The 17,486-nt window shown below is 36.8% G+C and overlaps 1 protein-coding gene across 10 annotated transcripts in view; it reads right to left on the reverse strand.

Annotated features, from left to right (window-relative positions):
- Positions 1-17,486, reverse strand: part of MAP3K4 (mitogen-activated protein kinase kinase kinase 4) — an 81,307-nt gene that overhangs the window by 44,309 nt on the left and 19,512 nt on the right. For all 10 annotated transcript variants that reach the window (XR_010883731.1, XM_067293513.1, XM_013945447.2 and 7 more), the window contains 2 exons: positions 6,120-7,501; positions 1,315-1,557 (listed from right to left, as the gene is read on the reverse strand). Coding sequence is in view for 9 of the 10 variants with exons in the window: in XM_013945447.2 (XP_013800901.1) it covers positions 1,315-1,557; positions 6,120-7,501 (1,625 nt within the window). In the remaining variant the exon portion in view is untranslated. The remainder of the gene's footprint in view (positions 1-1,314; positions 1,558-6,119; positions 7,502-17,486) is intronic.

The following is a 17,486-nucleotide window of genomic DNA, read 5'->3' on the forward strand; positions in this document are numbered from 1 at the left end:
AGTTGAATTCATGTGTTCAGTGTAATTAGTGAGACAGTATATACTATCAAACTGGTCTGCAACATGTATATTGTTTTCACAGCAAGAAGCTGTCACCTTTACTTAACTCTGAAAGCCCACAAAGAAGCTAAGGGACATGCAGGTAAAAATTATCCATAGTCTCTGGAAAACAAGGATATTTCACTGTCAGATTTTACTATAATGTGACTCATAAGATTGACATTGTAGGTCCTGTACTATTGGATACAAGAGGATTCAAAATCCTAGAAGAATCCCAAGGAAAGAAAGAGGGGAGGGGAAACAAAAATACAGACTGTCAAAGAAACGCTTGTCAGAAACTTAAATTACTTGATTAACATACTTGGAACTATAAAGTAACTTAGCAATTGCTTTTGGAATGCTGGATAACTGGAATGTGAAATCATAAATCAGCCTGAGAGCATACCTAAATGTTGACCCTGAAGGACCACCTGATGAAGCCACAATTTGCTCAATTTGCTCATGTTTGTCAGGGGACTGGAGGATGACTTTAGATCAATACCTTTGTTCAAAGTCTGGTTCAGGGCATCCTAAAAAGATTGTCTGAATAGTCCTCCTTAGATCAAACAGCCATCAGAAAACAAATCCCAATACAATATTCTCAGCTAGTGACAGGATTGTTCAATACCTTCAGAAAGTATCAGATATTTTATATACAAAAATTATTTCAGGAAGTAAAATCGTTTTGGGTTTGGTTTTTTTTTTCTCCCCTCTCTTAATCAACCTACACTATGTGCCCTCTGAATTTTGGCAGAGGTCTTACATTCACAAAGGAAAAAGGATCAAATCAAAGAAAAAACAAATACACAGACACTTAAATCTGTCCCTTTAAAACTAGTCACTCTGCCTAGGGAACACAAATAGAGAAAAAATGTTTATGTTCAGACTGTTGAACAAGGCAACACATAATAAAGATTCAAATTTAGAGTAGACAAGGAAATTAACAGTTATACATCCATTTAATGCCAACTATTTAAACCATTTTGTGGACAAGCTTATATAGCTTATAATGCAAATGGATCACCATTTACTTTCACTGGCTGATAATTCTTTAATCACCAGTTTTGACTCCTGAAAGTCTAAATCAGAGAAGTACATATGACCAGTTGTTTACTTTGTAAAAAACAAATCTCCATAAGAAATACAAGACTATAAATTATTACAAAATTACATACTACCATTTCTTAAGCAAATCCTCTTTAAACAGACCACCTTACCACAACAAAAAGACAAAGTAATTTCAAATAATAAAAATAAAGAATAGTTGAGGCAAACCTGCTTAATACTCAAAAGAGATGGTTCCCCAGCAGGTCTTTGTTCCAACCTTAGCTTGAGACATTCATGGATAACATTGAGCAGGACTCGGCAAAGGACCAAGAATGCAGGTTCAAAAGATGGTAAATCCATAGATTTCAGCTCTTCCCATGATACAGTGCTGCATTTTTTCTCACAGGAAGGCGGGGAATTTAATAACTGCACATAATCTGAACACAACATGGGATCTGGAAATTCTGAAAACTGTAACAAGAAATAGGTATCGTGAAGAGGATCCTTAACTTTAAGATTTAGGGTTTGTTTTAAGTAGCATGCACAAAAGATTATCTTTAAAAGATAAGTTTTTATTTCAGCTACCTTTTAATTAACTGACAAATCAGCCACAGCAGTTTTTTTTGTTTGTTTTTTTTAAAGCTAACTTTCTACTTTTTTTAGAGGATCACCAGGCTGAGGAAAGCAATCATGGACCCTTGAGAGTGAACAAAATCTCTTATTTTGTGTTTTCCTTAAGATGATTAAAGCATCCACTAAAGCAGAACAGCCTTTGCTGTATAGGAAGAAACTGCTATTTGAGGTTAACGTGAATATACAAGTTAAGCCTAATATATAGGAACATATATTCAGGTCATTCTGAGATACAATACCTGAAAATTTTACAAAATATATTTAAAACCAAAAAAACAACAACAACCCCCCCCCAACCAACCCCTCCAAAACAAAAAACCCAAACAAAAAAAACCCTCAAACCCTCATAAAGCCCCCCAAAGCCCCATAAAAAAAAACTCCCCCAAAAACAAAAAAAAGCAACCCCCCAAAAAACAACAAAAAATCCCCAAACCCGCCAAGAACCCCCTCAACCAATCCCCCCAAACCAAAAACACACACACAAAAAACAAAAAAACAAACAAACAAAAAAAACCCACACACAATCAAGAGGCCTTACACCAATGACTATACCTAGAAAAACAAGTTTGCACTGGGCTATGTCAGGTGAGTAAACTCATTCTTTACGTTTGTACTGCATCAGCAACTTCTTGTTTTCCAACTATTCTATTTAAAAATTCACACTGCAAAGTAATGCAATGTTCAAGAGTCACTAGCTAAATTCACCAAAACAACTGAAAAAATAGCTTAAAAACTCTGGCAGATGTAAGAAATTGAAACTGGAATTACAAAAGGAAAACAAACTAAAAGGAGATCTACTTGATATCTTTTCCAATTAATAAAAATAAACTTGAAAATAACTATATATTGTAGATATCTAAACTATATATCATCTTATAATGTTCTAATCAAAGATGTACATGCAGGCACTGTTTGTTTTAATTTAAATTTACTTTAATTTAAATTTTCAGAAAATTTGGACTTTAATATGTGTGCAGTTTGCAATAAAGAAAACTACACACTGTACATCACCTAAGAAAAAATGTGCCTGTAAGGTTTGGGCTCTTTCACCCAGATTGAACTTGCTTTATTCCAATTCTTAATTCATACTTGCTAACTATAACACCTGAATATCCTTCACTGACATATTAATAGACATAATTAGCATTTGTTACCTTGTTCTTCAGTGCCAAATCTAACTAGCATCACTTCAAAGGTTGAAATGAACAGATTAACAGAAATTGGATCAAATGATAAAATGATGCCTAGAAAGCTAAAAACTTTCACACACACTAATCATATTTAACCTCATGATCTAACAGAAAATAGAAGAAGAAATTATTCCTTTACACCTACATACACATTTCTGACATTTTGTGCCTACAGTATCGTACAAGCTCTGCATTCTCAAAAGAGCCACACAAAATCACAGTTCCTGACAGAGTCAGTTTTCTAAGTATTTTTATTTTTTAATATTTTGATGCTTGACTCTGTTGGGGAGGATGGAATAGCATATTCATTATAACTAATGTTGGCACAAAATTTATTATGAGCTGCAGGTTCTTAAGTGGTTTATAAAACCACTAGCTCACTATGCAGAGATAGCAAATATGCACGAGTAGGGATTTCCGCTATAGCTGCTATAGCTGAATTTTAATCACTAGTAGATCTACAGTACAGGAACTTATCTTCTTAAAAGGTATACTAATAGGCCTTCTTTTTAAACTGACTCCTTTCAAAAAAAAAAAAAAGAAACAAAAATCTACTTCCTGGAGAATAGCACCAGTGCTAAAGGCTTTTAAATGAGAGATTTTAATTAGCAATAGATCATGAAAATACTACACTTACTACTAGAGTACAACAAAATATTTGAAAAAAAATCCTCACTGTAATGCAAGTGTGGTTTTAGAAAATTTAGTTCTGATAAAAATATTAAAGAACTAGCCCAGCAGCAAAAATAACCCAACAAAACAATGCGTTATTTCATTTTCTAACATTAAGGAAAACAGCACAAGACTTTGAAACATAAGGGCTTAGTTTTAGTTCCTTGACCTTCTATTATTCAACTTGACTAAACTTAATTCTCAGCAGACCCAATTTTAAACAGATTAAGGGTCTACAAAAACCCAAGGTTCTACAAAAACCCAAGAAAACAAGAATCAAGCAATTCATTGAGATCCTACATAAAAATCTATAGTCAAAAGCATAGCTAGTTAAATGAACTAAAAATAGGGTGCAAGCGCTTTAGATGTTGTTCTACTAAATTAGCTATATATTTAATTTTGTAATTTAAAATAAATATTAGCCATTTTCTTAAGACTCAAATCATAGAACTTCCAAAAAAAACAGACTCTTGCTTGCATAAACCATGTTAAAATATTAGAACTTAATTATGACGAATGACACTTGTATTTAAAATTTTTCTAAAAACCTGTTTGTATAAACACATATATTTAAAATGAAATTAGCATTAATATAGATTTTTTAAATACAGTGGGAGAATTCAGAAAGAGCATTTTTGATGAAAACTAATGGTTAAGTAATAATAGAAGTGAAAACATGTTCACAGTTTTTAAAAATATATGTACACACATAAGCACACAGTCAATATATAAAAATAACTTATCAGAAGTAACAAAGATTAACTAAACACTAGTAGCTCCGACTTAATACAAATATCAGCTTGAACAGCACAGAAAAAAACCAAGACACTACATGTAAAGTACTGTCAGATGCAAATGCCAAGCAATTCAAAACTGTGTCTTCAATTTAATTTGATGTCATCTGTTGCTACAGCAGGTATCACACTTATGACAAATAGTGTTTTCTATTTTTGGCAGCATTCTTTTAATTTTAGGGCAGACGAAGAAGCTTACAATCCTTTTTTCATAACATTCACCTTTAGTCATGATACCAGTTCTTAAAAGAGAACAAAAGTCCAAAGAAAATGGAACAATTCCTGAAAATGACCATTCGAAGAAGTCAGGTAGAGAAGGAGGGAGAGATTATCATTACATCACACACAGGTCATCCACTGCTCTATTTCCAAAAGGTTTAGTTCTGTGAATCTTCAGCAAAGCCTTTAGTTACTGGTGTTTCACTAATTAGTTTTAAGAACACTTACTGACGTCCACATATTTAAGGTATTTAGCAATTTCAAAAATGTACATAAAATTATTTTCAATCCCCTCAAATTATGTTTTATTTCCCTTCATTTTTAAAGGTGTTTCTACCTATGTATTGAGCTAAACTTTTAACCCAAATACATGATTTTTTTTTTATTTTATTTTTTTGGTTACTATAACAGATACCTGCAAGTTTTGCTTACATACATGGCTATCTAGAAATAAACTTTTTTGTAATGCAAAATTTCCTAGAAAAAGTTGAAACCAACTGGAGAATAAATGAAAATTCAACTAATAGCTTTTTTTTGTTTTAAACAGTAATCTCTAAAAATTTCATAAATATGAATTTATGCATCCTAAAAATCAGCTCCAAAGGAGGTAAACTTTCTCTCTCCTTTTGCAAATAAGAAGTCAACACAAAGATCAGCAATGTGTCAAAGATCACAAAAGGCATCTGTGTAAGAGCTGGCATAATATCATAAGAAATCTCTTTATCTAGAATCCATGGTTAAGCCCCACACAATGCCATTTTATCAAGGAGGGCAAGTCATCCTGATTACTAGTTTTTCCTAATATAAAATTGCCTAACAGTTTATGTTAAGAAAAAATATTCAGCCTTGAAAGAGTTAGTGACCACAGATTACCATATGAAACTTCAGCTACTGTCCTTGGTTTACAGCTTACTGCACTTGGTTTATAGCTTACTTCATAATTTTTATTAACTCAGTTATTCTTAATTAAGCATATAACATCACCTAAAGAAAAAAAAAATCAAACTAAGAGCTAGCTGAAGAAAACATTCTTATTGTGCCAACACAGTATTTTACTTATTTAGACTAGGAAAAAGACCAATAATGATGTTTTGGTAAAGGCTATCTTCCAGAGAGACAGCCAGTCTTGAAGACAAGGAAAGGAAAACGTACCATTTCCCTAGCTAATCTGTACTCATGATTAAACTTCTGTGCCTGATTTTCCATTTCAATTTGTCTGACTTACAGCTTTAGCTGTTAGAAGATTGAATGAGCAAGGATGCTATCATAAAAATGTCATTTAAATTACAAACACAAGCAGAGAACTAGTTTGTGCTTCATACCAATTCTAGTTCAGGTCAAACAACAGATTTACTTCAGTAGTAGTAGCATAGGGCTCTTAATCATGACCTATGTTCTTTCTTTCTTTCAAAACCCAACAAAGCAACTGATATTTTCACAAGATCCCAATTCCCCTAGTTACTCTTAGAAACAATACTGCAGGTGGAGGTACTCCTGTTACCCACTTACTCTAGCAGGTACCTACCTCCAGCTGGTGATCGTTCCTTACCAACGCCATACGGGCCCTTTGCAATGAACCATGCATTAGCTTGTGCAGTCTCAAAATTAGCTTCCTCAACCCCATTTGCTTCAGTGCTTTATCTACAAATGGCCTGTAAATAGAGGTCAAACAGTGTTTGCTGCAGCCTGCCTCAGCACTGCATTCTGGAATAACCCAAGAGGCAGAGTCATCCTCAGATTCAAGCCTATCAAGCTTCCTTGAAAAATGGTCCTGAAAGTCAAAATTTGGCTTATTAGTAAAATTGTTCTTGATGGCTTGTCTAAGTTCCTCAACATTTTCCTCAGAGATTTGTTCTTCACCATCACTCTCCTCTGTGCACATTCCTGAGGATTCCTTTACTTCTGTTTCCCTATCAACTTCCTCATCCTCTGGATCATTGTCCTTAGACGGTCCAGGAGAAGGAATTTCAAACACTGGCCAGCCAATGTCAGAAAGATTTTTGATGCCCAAAACAGTTCCCATAATCCTTAGTTTTTGATTTAAGTCTTTTGTAATGTTTAACCACAGACAGAGTGCCTGCACTCTGTCTTGGAAGTCCTTTGCAGCATACTTTTCATAGTCCTTTTGAAGAGCCTGCAGAGATGGATAAAGTGCTTCTATATACTCTAGCAGCTCCATTATCCGCTTTACTTGCTCAAATGAGACCCGCTGGCGATGGAGGTGTTCATGGTAACTTGAGTAACCCAAAGCACTAGTTCCATGTGTTGCTTTGCAAACTCCTTCTCCTGTAGTACCATTGAGACTGGCTCCATTTTTTACACAGGAGAAGCTTCCATAGTTTACTTTGAAGGTGAGGATTTCATTGATAATATCAGGGATGGCTTGACGGGCCGCATAGAGATATAGGTCTTGGTCATTAATGCTCCGGCCAGCATGCCAAGCTTGCAGCTCCAGCCAGATCAGTTCATTGGATCGGTTCAGCCAGACAGAAGAGGTGTTTTCCTGTCCTCTTTGCTCCCTGTCCTTTTTCTTCGAGACTGAGGTAAGTTTTAACAAAAGCCGCAGGGTTTCAAAGAATTTTAAGCGGTCTGCTGGGCAATCAGTCCTAGAAGTCTGGCGTGCAGTTCTGGCTATTGGCATGGGCACAGAGACTGGAAGCTTAGCATTGCTACAGCCAAGGCTGAGGTAAGGCTTATTGAGATCAACATCTGGAATTGTTTTTTTTGGCAAAGACCCACCAACTGAGTCTAACATAAATGAGCACTGCACATTTTTCTTGTGATCTCGTTCTGTTGTCCTTAGGGTGGCTCGGTTCTTCTTCCCTTGCTTATAGCTGTGCTCTTCCACATTCTCAATGGTTTTCCCATTGTCTTTATGCACAGACTGAGTTGGTAAACCCATTTTTTCTGTAAGAGAAAAAAAAGTGACTGCAGCAACAAGAAAAAACAACAGCAACAAACCACTGATTCAACCAGCTCCAGATCACTTTTCTTAGGGTGTGGATATAATGTTTCTTCATGCCAATAACACAAAATCTGCGAGTGTAAAACGTAGTCTCAGAAATTACCATGAGTCTAGCTGAATCAATATAGCAAAGGACAATTTTCTCTCCTCTTGCTTTACTTCTTATGTAGAAGCGACCTCGGAGAATTTTCATTATTTTGAGTATGTCATCTACACAGAATTCTGGATTATCAAAAGGCAAAGAATGGTTTCCAAAGTCATTTTTTATATGCTTGTCACACAGCCTCCCAAATAAAAACTCAAAATGCAGAACAACATTAAGGTTTCTAAGTCAAACACTTAGAATTAAAGAAATTCCATGCTTAAAGTGCACGTGCAATTTCATAAAAACTGCAGCATGTATGGTTCTGAAACTATTTAGTTTGGACAATCCAGCCTTGGCACCAGTGGGAGCTTGATCTTAGGTCCACGAAACAATTTGATGTTGTCCATCAAATACTCAACCTGAACACCAGCAGCCTACGTCCCTGTTCTCCCCACAAGCAGCCATTGCCTTCTCCCTAACCACGTAATAGCAGCCTTTTTCTACCTCATAGTGCAAGCAACCTCCTCTTCTCTTCCTGTGCTTTCCTCAGAAGCAGCAGACATTCATCATATCACTCTTTTCTAGCACTAACAAAAACACTTCAATCTAGACTTTGCATATCAGGTCAGGAGGTAATAGTTGGTTGGTGTTCAGACATTGGTTCCCACCCTCTTAAGGAAGTGGTGACAGGCTGGAGAGAAGCATCTGTAGACTAGCTGCAGTCCAGTGGTCACCAGCTGGAACACAACAAGCTCCGTGGTCACACTCCCCCCCCCCCCCCCCGCCCCGGGCCCCCACTTAATGCAAGAACAGAAAAAAACCTTACAGAATGATTGCTGAATATTTTGGCTTCTTTTTACTGTTCACTGTACAATTCTGAGCATTATCTGCTGCACATAGCTCTCTTCCCACTCTTCTATAGGAAGAGGTAATAATTTTCATAGGGTCTTTGCTACTGTGTTCCTCATTATAATATCCATTAATACCATAAATACTAATAAGCTTATTTGCAAAACAACCCTGTTCAGTGTAAGACAATTGCCATTCCACATACGGAAAATTATGATAGAGAAAGACCAGTCAAGCCACCACACTTACAGGTGCCAAAATGGTAAGAGCTATTGCTTGACATTTCGGAATATTTAGCACTGTGTTCAAAGCTCCTTGACTTCAAAAGTACCTTGGATGCGCAACATTTCTGCGAACCAAACCCCAGAATCTCTAGCTTGGCTCTGGGAAAACATGAAATATTGTAAATTATTAATGATGACACATGAAGAGTTTCATTTGTGTTACTTGCCTAGTGTCATGCAAACTCTGATGACAGAATCCTGTTATCAGATGATGCACTTTACTATCTTATTAACTATCAAATTATCCTTCATTCTTGTTTCATTCACTACATATCTTCCAATACCTGCAGCATCTTGCAAGTCATATAGAAATCAGTTTCCTTCATTACAAAATTCCATTCGATCTCTAACAAGATAAGACAGCAGTTCTCTGGAAAAGAATTGGTGCAACAATGTAACTCAAAGACTATCTAAATGTATGCATGCAAAGGAGTTGTATTAAGGTTGCATAGTAGAGAGGTATGTGGACAGAGCACTTTCCTCCCAAATCTGGAGCATTCCTCTCAAATGTGTTCTATGTGATTTGCAGAAAGAGCTACCAGGAAAAAAGAAAAAAAGAAAAAAAAATGCTTTAGAAAGTATATGTAATCCTATCATGAATAATTTCTAGACTGTTACAAAAGTCTTAAGAGTATTGTACCAGTTCAGGAAATGTTATGAATGAATGGTATAGTCATTTACATTCACAGGCATACTGAAGAATGCAGAGACAGTGCCTCAGGAATTTGTACGTCAGACCTTAGTGCCTTTTGACAACAGAAGCACAAGATGTGAATCACTTGAGCTGCATCTGGGCTCAATCAGAAAGAGAAAAAAAGCAAATGTATAAAGAAATCTAAGTCAGTATAGTTTCATTAGAAAGGAAATAAGGAAAGAACTGGAAAGAAGAATACCATTTTAGTATAAGACAGCAAAACTATAGGTCCAGATCATCAGTTCCCCAAACTCATTTTACTGAACGAAAAGCATCCCACACAGCTGATAACTAAGAACACAGGTCTGCAGCTTTTGCAGCTGGGCTATAGGAAAGGAATGACCGGTGGGAAAATAACAAAAAAGGCCTCCAGCCATGTGCAATTTAGAATTGTATTCCAGGCTTTATTTAATCTCTCTAATCTTGTTTTTACTCTTGAGATTAGACACCAGAAAGCAAGTCCTGCTGAAATAAAGCTTTCAGTTTCACCTTGGCTAGCATTAGAGGCTAAGCCAGTTAAGGCAAGCAAGTCTGCGTGTATGCAGACACTCCCATGAAACTTGCATTCTCCCCCTCTTTCTCCAGAGCCTATTGGGAACCTCAGAGGCGCATCCCCTCCCAGCTTCCAAGCAAGGCTTGCCTGGCGTTTGTGCTGCCAGAGGCTGCAATTCAAGCAGGAGCTCTCGCCAGGGTGCACACAACAATCCTCCAACTAAGAGCAGCAAGGCCACTTCACCTCTGGCACTTTCTAACATCTCTGGAGGTTTATACAGATCTGCCAACAATTCCATGTTTAAGCACAGCCCCCCACGTTAAAGAAAAAAAACGGGGGGGGGGGGATATCAGACAATCAGCCACACGATCATACTCAGGACAAGGTTTGCCAGTAAAGGCACTATCTTTTATTAGACCAACAGGTGTAACTGGGAAATACAAACAAGCTTTTGGGCATACTAATCTTTCCTGAGGTCTGAAATAAAAGCAGGAAACTTCAAAGCTAAACAAAAGTTGAAAACAATGATATCACTACAGGCTTCTTCCAATATACCAAAGTATTTCGCCCTTCTTTCTGCTCCCTTAAGCTATTACAGCTATAGTAACCTCACCACTATGGCATCATACTGACAAAAAACAAGGATTCCCAACAAATTCATAACTTTAAAAACATACTATATCACTCCTAATCTGATCTGCTTCTCTTTACTTAGCTTCCCCTCCAGCTTCTATTCTCCACCCAACTTCCCAAACCCCACCATCTCCTATTCTGCCCATCCACCTCCTTCTGCCACACCTCACCCCATTCAACTTCTTCCCACTTGCCATTAACAGCATTCAAGTCTGTTCTCCAGGTTCCTCTTTTCAGTGTACTCTCATTTTTCACAGTTCTAGCTCTCATTCCCTCTACAAGTTATTCTGATAGTTTCTTTCTCCAAATTGCGTAGTCCCAACAGTTCTAAGAGCACTAAAACATTTCCCAGCTGTCTAGTTCAGGGCCTGAAGAACAAAGCCCAGAATGTTGCACAGAATGCAAGATTTCCAAAACACCTAGAAAGCTTTTGCTCAGAAACTGAAGTTTGCTCAAGTCTGGCAAACTCATAGGGCAAATCTGTGAATTTTTTTAGTATCACAAATCTGTATGAGTTAGCATGCATTATAACTATCCTATTGCTTAGAAACAGCATTTCAGTAGACTTTTCTTTAGAAAGACTAGTTCATTAAGATAACTGGGTAAGGAACACTGACAAACATTAAACTTACAATCTTAAAATATTAATCTTAATTACAAACCCTGTTTTCGGCTGCTAACGAGCCATAAGCAACTTAATAGTGTGACCTCAAACATCGCCTCCTTCTACTTCCCACATCCAAAACAAAATATAATTTAATCCTTCCATAGTTGTGTAGGACTGGGGTTGGCTATGATGTATACATTGGCATTTAACTCTGAAAAAGTGGAAAATATCTTCTGGAGAATATATGGAAGAAAGAATAATCACTAAGTCGTAGAAGAAGGAAGTGGAAAGATCCTGGTTCTCACTGAAAGTCTAAAGAAAGAAAATAATTAATGAAGGCTGCACGGTGAACAGGACTGTTACTTGTATTTTAAAAGCACTGCACAATGTTATATAAAGTTTGGTACAGAAAAAGCAAGCATTTGCAGAAGGGGAAAAGAATCTCGTGGTTAAGGTAAATGATTGTCATTCTAGAAAATTTAGTTCAATTTCTGATTCTGGTCAAATACATAAACTGTGTCAAGTATGCAACTTAAAACAAGCTTTTCAAAAAAGTACCCACTAAAAGACAGCTGCTCAACTTCAGATCTGACTTGTGAAAACACTGAGTACTTGCAGATGAAGTCATTTGGAACTGTATTTCTACAGAGAAGTTTCTATTAACTTACCAGATAGTCTGGGGAAAAAAAAAGGGGCTCTGTCTCAGACTTGCCACCCAAAAGCAGTAGCAAACTTTCTGCAAGGATGATTCACTTCTACAAGCAAAGGATTTACAAGCAGCATAACAGTCTATTAGGTTATCCGTATTTCATCTAGATACCATCCACACCATCCAATTTGTTTTTTAGACTTGGGATTTGCAAATCTATAATACATCTACAAAGGCAACTAATAAAGATGTGACCAGTAAGTCAGTTCTTAAGCATTCTGCTTATTTTACATGCATGTGTCTTGCAACACATTTTTAAAATAACCATTTTTTAAATTAAAAGGTTTGAAGTTCTCCATTTGTCTTATAATACAGGTAACACTGAGAAACATTAAGATATCATGTCACTATCCAGAATCAAAGCATAACTCAACAATTTTAACATAGTAACTGCTTTTTGCAAATATAAAGTTCATTAATACCTGTTCACTACTTTTATTTCTGAAACTCTCACATCTTTCTCTGAAAAGCTACCAAGTACAATAGCAGACAACACACAAAAATCTGACTCAAACACAGTTTTGCTCCTGGATATGGAGACCTAGCAGTGATTCTGTGAAGTCTGCTACAGAATCCACTATCATCATTGATTTTATACTAATCTGCTCAAACACTAGTGTGTCAGATAGCAGTATCTAACCCTCTCTGGTTACTAACTAGTGAGAGTTAACTGGCATTATAAGAGGCAGAACACACGCTTAAAATTACTGTTGAGCATATTAGCTTGAATTTCATGCCAGTTGGCATTGCTATGAGAAGGCAACAGCACAGCCCAAGAGGCTAAGACAGATGAGCAGCAAGAGTGTAAGCTTTGCAGGAAAGAAGGAAAATGAAGGATGGCAGACATGAAACACTTAAAACAAAGCAAAACAAAACAAAAAAACAAACAAAAAACCCACATCTGAGGTAGATTAGAAACACATTGCCTTTTAACAGCATTTTGATGCTAAAGATTTTGATAACCATGTAAATTAAATAATGAGAACCCCATGCAAATTCAAAGATCATTTTCTGAACTTAGTTTACTGAACCGTAGTTACCAGGAGGTTCTTTAAACCCCTTTGAACATTTATATTTTTAACATGTTATTCTCTTCCAATATTTGTCTTCAGATCCTCCCCACCAAAAGACTAAAAGATAAGTTTAAAACATTATGGTTCATTATTAGACATCCAAAATGCCCTGATATTGTCTTCCTGTTCTTGGATACTCATCATTTAACAAAGCCCAAGCACAATGATATACAAATTGTTTAAAAATCCTCTCATGTCCACAGTTGTCAGTAATTCAAACACACCCTGATAGTTCTAGAATAACTGTTAAAGTTGTAACTGTATGAATTCCTACTAGTAATTTTACTGCAGTTTTGTAATGTAGACTTAAATCAACTAGTAAAGAAAGTTCAGCTGTACTAACAGATTTTTAGTTATGATTACCTCCAGTGGTGCGTGAGGCAGGTAGGTTTAATGACCAAGCAACTATCGACTGGTGAGAAGAGGCACACTGCAGAGGGCTGGGATCTTAAAAAGCTCATTGAAAAATGAGAAAATGAGCAAGTGATCAAAGACAAAAATAGAGATTTACCCCCCCCCTTTTTTTTAAGTCAGTCAGAAATGCAATGAAGTAGAAAGTAAATGCAATAAGCGTAGTGCACTGATGCACGTACTCATCTCTCGCTAGCATCTTACATGGAACGTTATTTAAAATACAGCACTAATTTTTATACCACGTTATTAAGGGAGACAACCTAAATTGCATGCACAACCATACAGTAATATATAAGAAGCTGCTATTTTCTCTTAAATGAAAAACAGCACACAAAACTAAAAATTTTTAGGGCACTGAGTATGCTCCCATTTCGTTGATCATAGTCCTGACAGAAATCACGTAGGCGGCCACAGTCAGTCTTTCCCTTTACCCGGAGTCTGCACAGGTTCCACAGGTAGTTAGATGATATTGCTCAAAACTCCCACTAGTGGGTTGAGCTTACTCAGCCACTCTGTACAGCACAGCTGGGGTGGGGAGGGCTCAACATGCCTCCCACTAGCCATAACTGCTGCTTCTTTAAAGAAAGAAAATACTGGACTTTATTTCTTACACAAATTCCCTTTTCCGCTTCCTCTTTTTCATCACACATGCATGTGCAAAGACATGCACAGAAACAAAAGAAGTTAATGTTTGGAAGGGTCATGATGACCAGTGAAGGGAAAGTAAAGAAGGCAGTGGCAGGAGTAGGTGACAACACATGGAGCGTTTACAGAACAAAGGAGGACAGGAACAAACAGCTTGTCTACAAGGGAAACTCACTGGTTCAGCTGAATCAACGCACACCAAGATGTAACAGTAAATAAAAAGCAGGACAAATTGCATTTAGAACCATATCAGCTAAAACAGTTGATTACTATCAGGTACTGTGTTAGTTGTGCATACAGACATGATCTGAGTCAGAAGAAAACAGCACCCAAATGCAATTACCGCCAGTCCGAAGGGACAGATCCTCTTCTATTTAGCTTCCGACTACAACACCCACTTCACGGTCTACTACGGTTCTAGTGTTTCATGCACTACCAAACACAAAATACTGCCATTCAAAGACGTGTAACTGCATCACTCCCTCAAAATGTTAATCATCTCATTAATCTCAATTTAAAATACTCCCTTTGCTTATAATTTTCATAACCTCCTTTTACAATTCTTGTTTCTTTCGTCACCAGCCTTTTCTCCGTAGTTCCACACCACCATGGTTTTCAGATCATTCCCTACTGCACTTTGCGCCCTTGGTACGGCCTTCTTGCATATCTCAATTTCATGAATTGTCCAGCTCATTTCAGAGTTGAATGGGAGCATTCTCCCTATTCTCCATCCTTGACTCCAACTGAATTTCTATGACTGATATCTAATAGGTAATTTGCTTTCTTGTTATGTTTTGAGGATAGTGGTTTAGGTCAGATGCTTTAAAACTGAAGAAACTACATTTCCCTCCCTGAAGAACACTTTGTTATTTTATAGACTGATAAAATATCTGGTAAGTGAAGCAACCCTACTTATTTGATCAACTAAATCTTTTGCTTTATTTTCCTGGAAAAAATTGACTGCTCTGGAATGAATGTCACTACTGATGCATAAAATTTCCTCATTCTGTTTTGTGTCTACCCTCCCCTCTTTCCTATTCCCAACCTCTTTTACATGAGCAGGAAGGAGGAAGGCTGAGTTCTATTAAAAATTCTTCTGTGTTCATACTAGCCTATTCTTTGGAAACAGCAGGAAGATGCAGTATGTTCTGTTCATTTTTAAGAAAATATTAGTATTCATCAATCAGTCTGATGCTAACTGTACTGGCTGTAACCACTTCTCTCCTTGTACAAGTGCACAGAATTCTGAAATGGACAAAAGAAAGATCTTCTTGGGCTTCTTTTTCATCAAGAACGTTCTTAATTTTTGAGTTTATAAACTTTGATGTTTCATAAAACATATACCTAATCAGTTTTATTGTTTCTACTGTATAGTGGGTCAATTTCATTTTTTTCCCCAAGTGTCTAACTGGAGGAAAGAAAAGCATTTAAAAAATATAAACACTGATATAAAGCCACAAAAGGACAGAGTAACCCATGCTTATGGTTAAGCGTAAGATTAGTATAAAATTTCATAAGGCTAGGAGTCCAAAGGACTTTTTTGCCCTATAGTAATGGGAAGGTGGTGGCAGAAAATAGAGAGCCCAGTTTTAAAATGTTATCATTTAAATCTCAGAATTCAAGCCTCAATTCCCATTCACTGGATTTTCATACTTAAAGACAATATTATTTGCCTAGGCATGTTTTCTTGAAGGCTGAGTTAGGTTAATAATGTTGCAGAAAATTTATTTATGCATGTGCTGGTTCTCTGGAAATGCCAAACTTAAATTTACAAAACATTGTAGAACATCACAAGTTGTAGAGTAGTTCAAAAAGAGAAGACTGAAAATGCAGGATATACAATTCCTTTATTATCTGCAATTCGGTGGTCAGTTAAGTCCCCTTACCCAGCTCAACGGCACTTGTGGAAGAATAGCTTCATAGGAGTTCATGTTTATCTGACTAAGGCAGCTTCTCAGTTTCCAGTCTTCCTCCTCCTCAAAGGCAGCACCAGATTAATTCTGCTTCTATTTCAAGCACCACTGTCCATTAAGGGTCTCCCAGCCCAACCACCATCTCTTAAAAGCCTTTCTCTGCTCCATCCAGAAAGAATACTTTCTGGATCGCTTCTTGTAAAGACCCTCAAAATAACAGTTAAATAAATATGCATATTAGGTGTGAGATCATTTATATGAAATAGATTATATTTTATTCAATCTTGTGTTATTCTATGACATCTGGCCACTAAGCTAAACTACGAGATTTTGTGAAAAATCTGAGATCCAGGAATACACAGCAAACAAGATAATATGAACATTTTTAGAACTGGCCATTATCCTGCAAGCTGTGCAAGTACACTGCAGTTTTAGGAAAGCACAAGCTGCCCAGTAAAAGTACTAAGAATTATTGATGCGGACTGAAAGATCATCTACTAGTATTTTTCAAGAATTTTCAGTGAGCACCTTCATGTATTTTGGCAGAGATGCTACTTTTCTCTATGCTCTGAGGGACATCCAGGAAACGATCACAGGCAGAGACAATGAGGAATTTCAAGGAGTCTAAACTGCAATTTCTATATTTGTTAGGCATTTCTGAATGGCTTTTCCAGGAGAGTAATAAAGACCTCCAACAAAAGATATTTACACACGGTAGGATCTGAGTGGTGTTTACCACTTTCCTTTGTGTGAGTTCAAATAAGCCTGTTCAAACCTCCTGCTTCTGTGTGGTTTCAGCTATCATGATTCAAAGCTTAGAATTCTCATTTAAGGACAAGAAAGAGGGAAAAGAAAGCATTACATCTCATAGGAAGGGACAGCAGTGTGAAACACTATCTTATCTTTATGTAGGCTTAGGAGGGTAGTACCAAAAGGCAAGTATCTTTCACCTGGCATGCCATTTTGAGTTGCAGCTCTCGGGGATTTAATGCGCCAGAGAGTTCCCTAGACCCAACATCCATATGAAAAAAATCAGGTCTTCTGATGCAGAGGAGAATCCTGAAGATTGAATTACTTGGCAAGGAATCCAGCAATCAACCAAAAAAGCTTACAGAAATCTCCATCCATGGCAACAAACTTGTGATCCAAAAGCACTAATTGAGATTATAAATATCCCTCAAAAAAAAAAAAATATATATATATATATCCCTCAAAATAAAAAAAAATCCCTCAAAATAAAAAATATATATAGAGATACAGATATCTATCTCCCTCAAAATAAAAATCAAAGCTTCTTGTTTTGACTGAGCAAGGACGTACGGCTTGGAATCAACTATGAAAAAACTTCTAACCTTCACCTCCCTCAGTGTTGTTTAATTTGCTAGGAAAGGAGAAAATATGTGGAAAAAAGGAACTTGAGGGGTGTAAGAAAGTGGGGGAGAGAGGATGCACTTCCAGTATGAAGTTCCAAAACTTTCATATGCTTGTCCAAAAAAAATGACTCCCGTGGGTCTTGGACTACAGGAGA

Source organism: Apteryx mantelli, chromosome 3, assembly GCF_036417845.1.
Source record: "Apteryx mantelli isolate bAptMan1 chromosome 3, bAptMan1.hap1, whole genome shotgun sequence".
NCBI lineage: Eukaryota > Metazoa > Chordata > Aves > Apterygiformes > Apterygidae > Apteryx > Apteryx mantelli.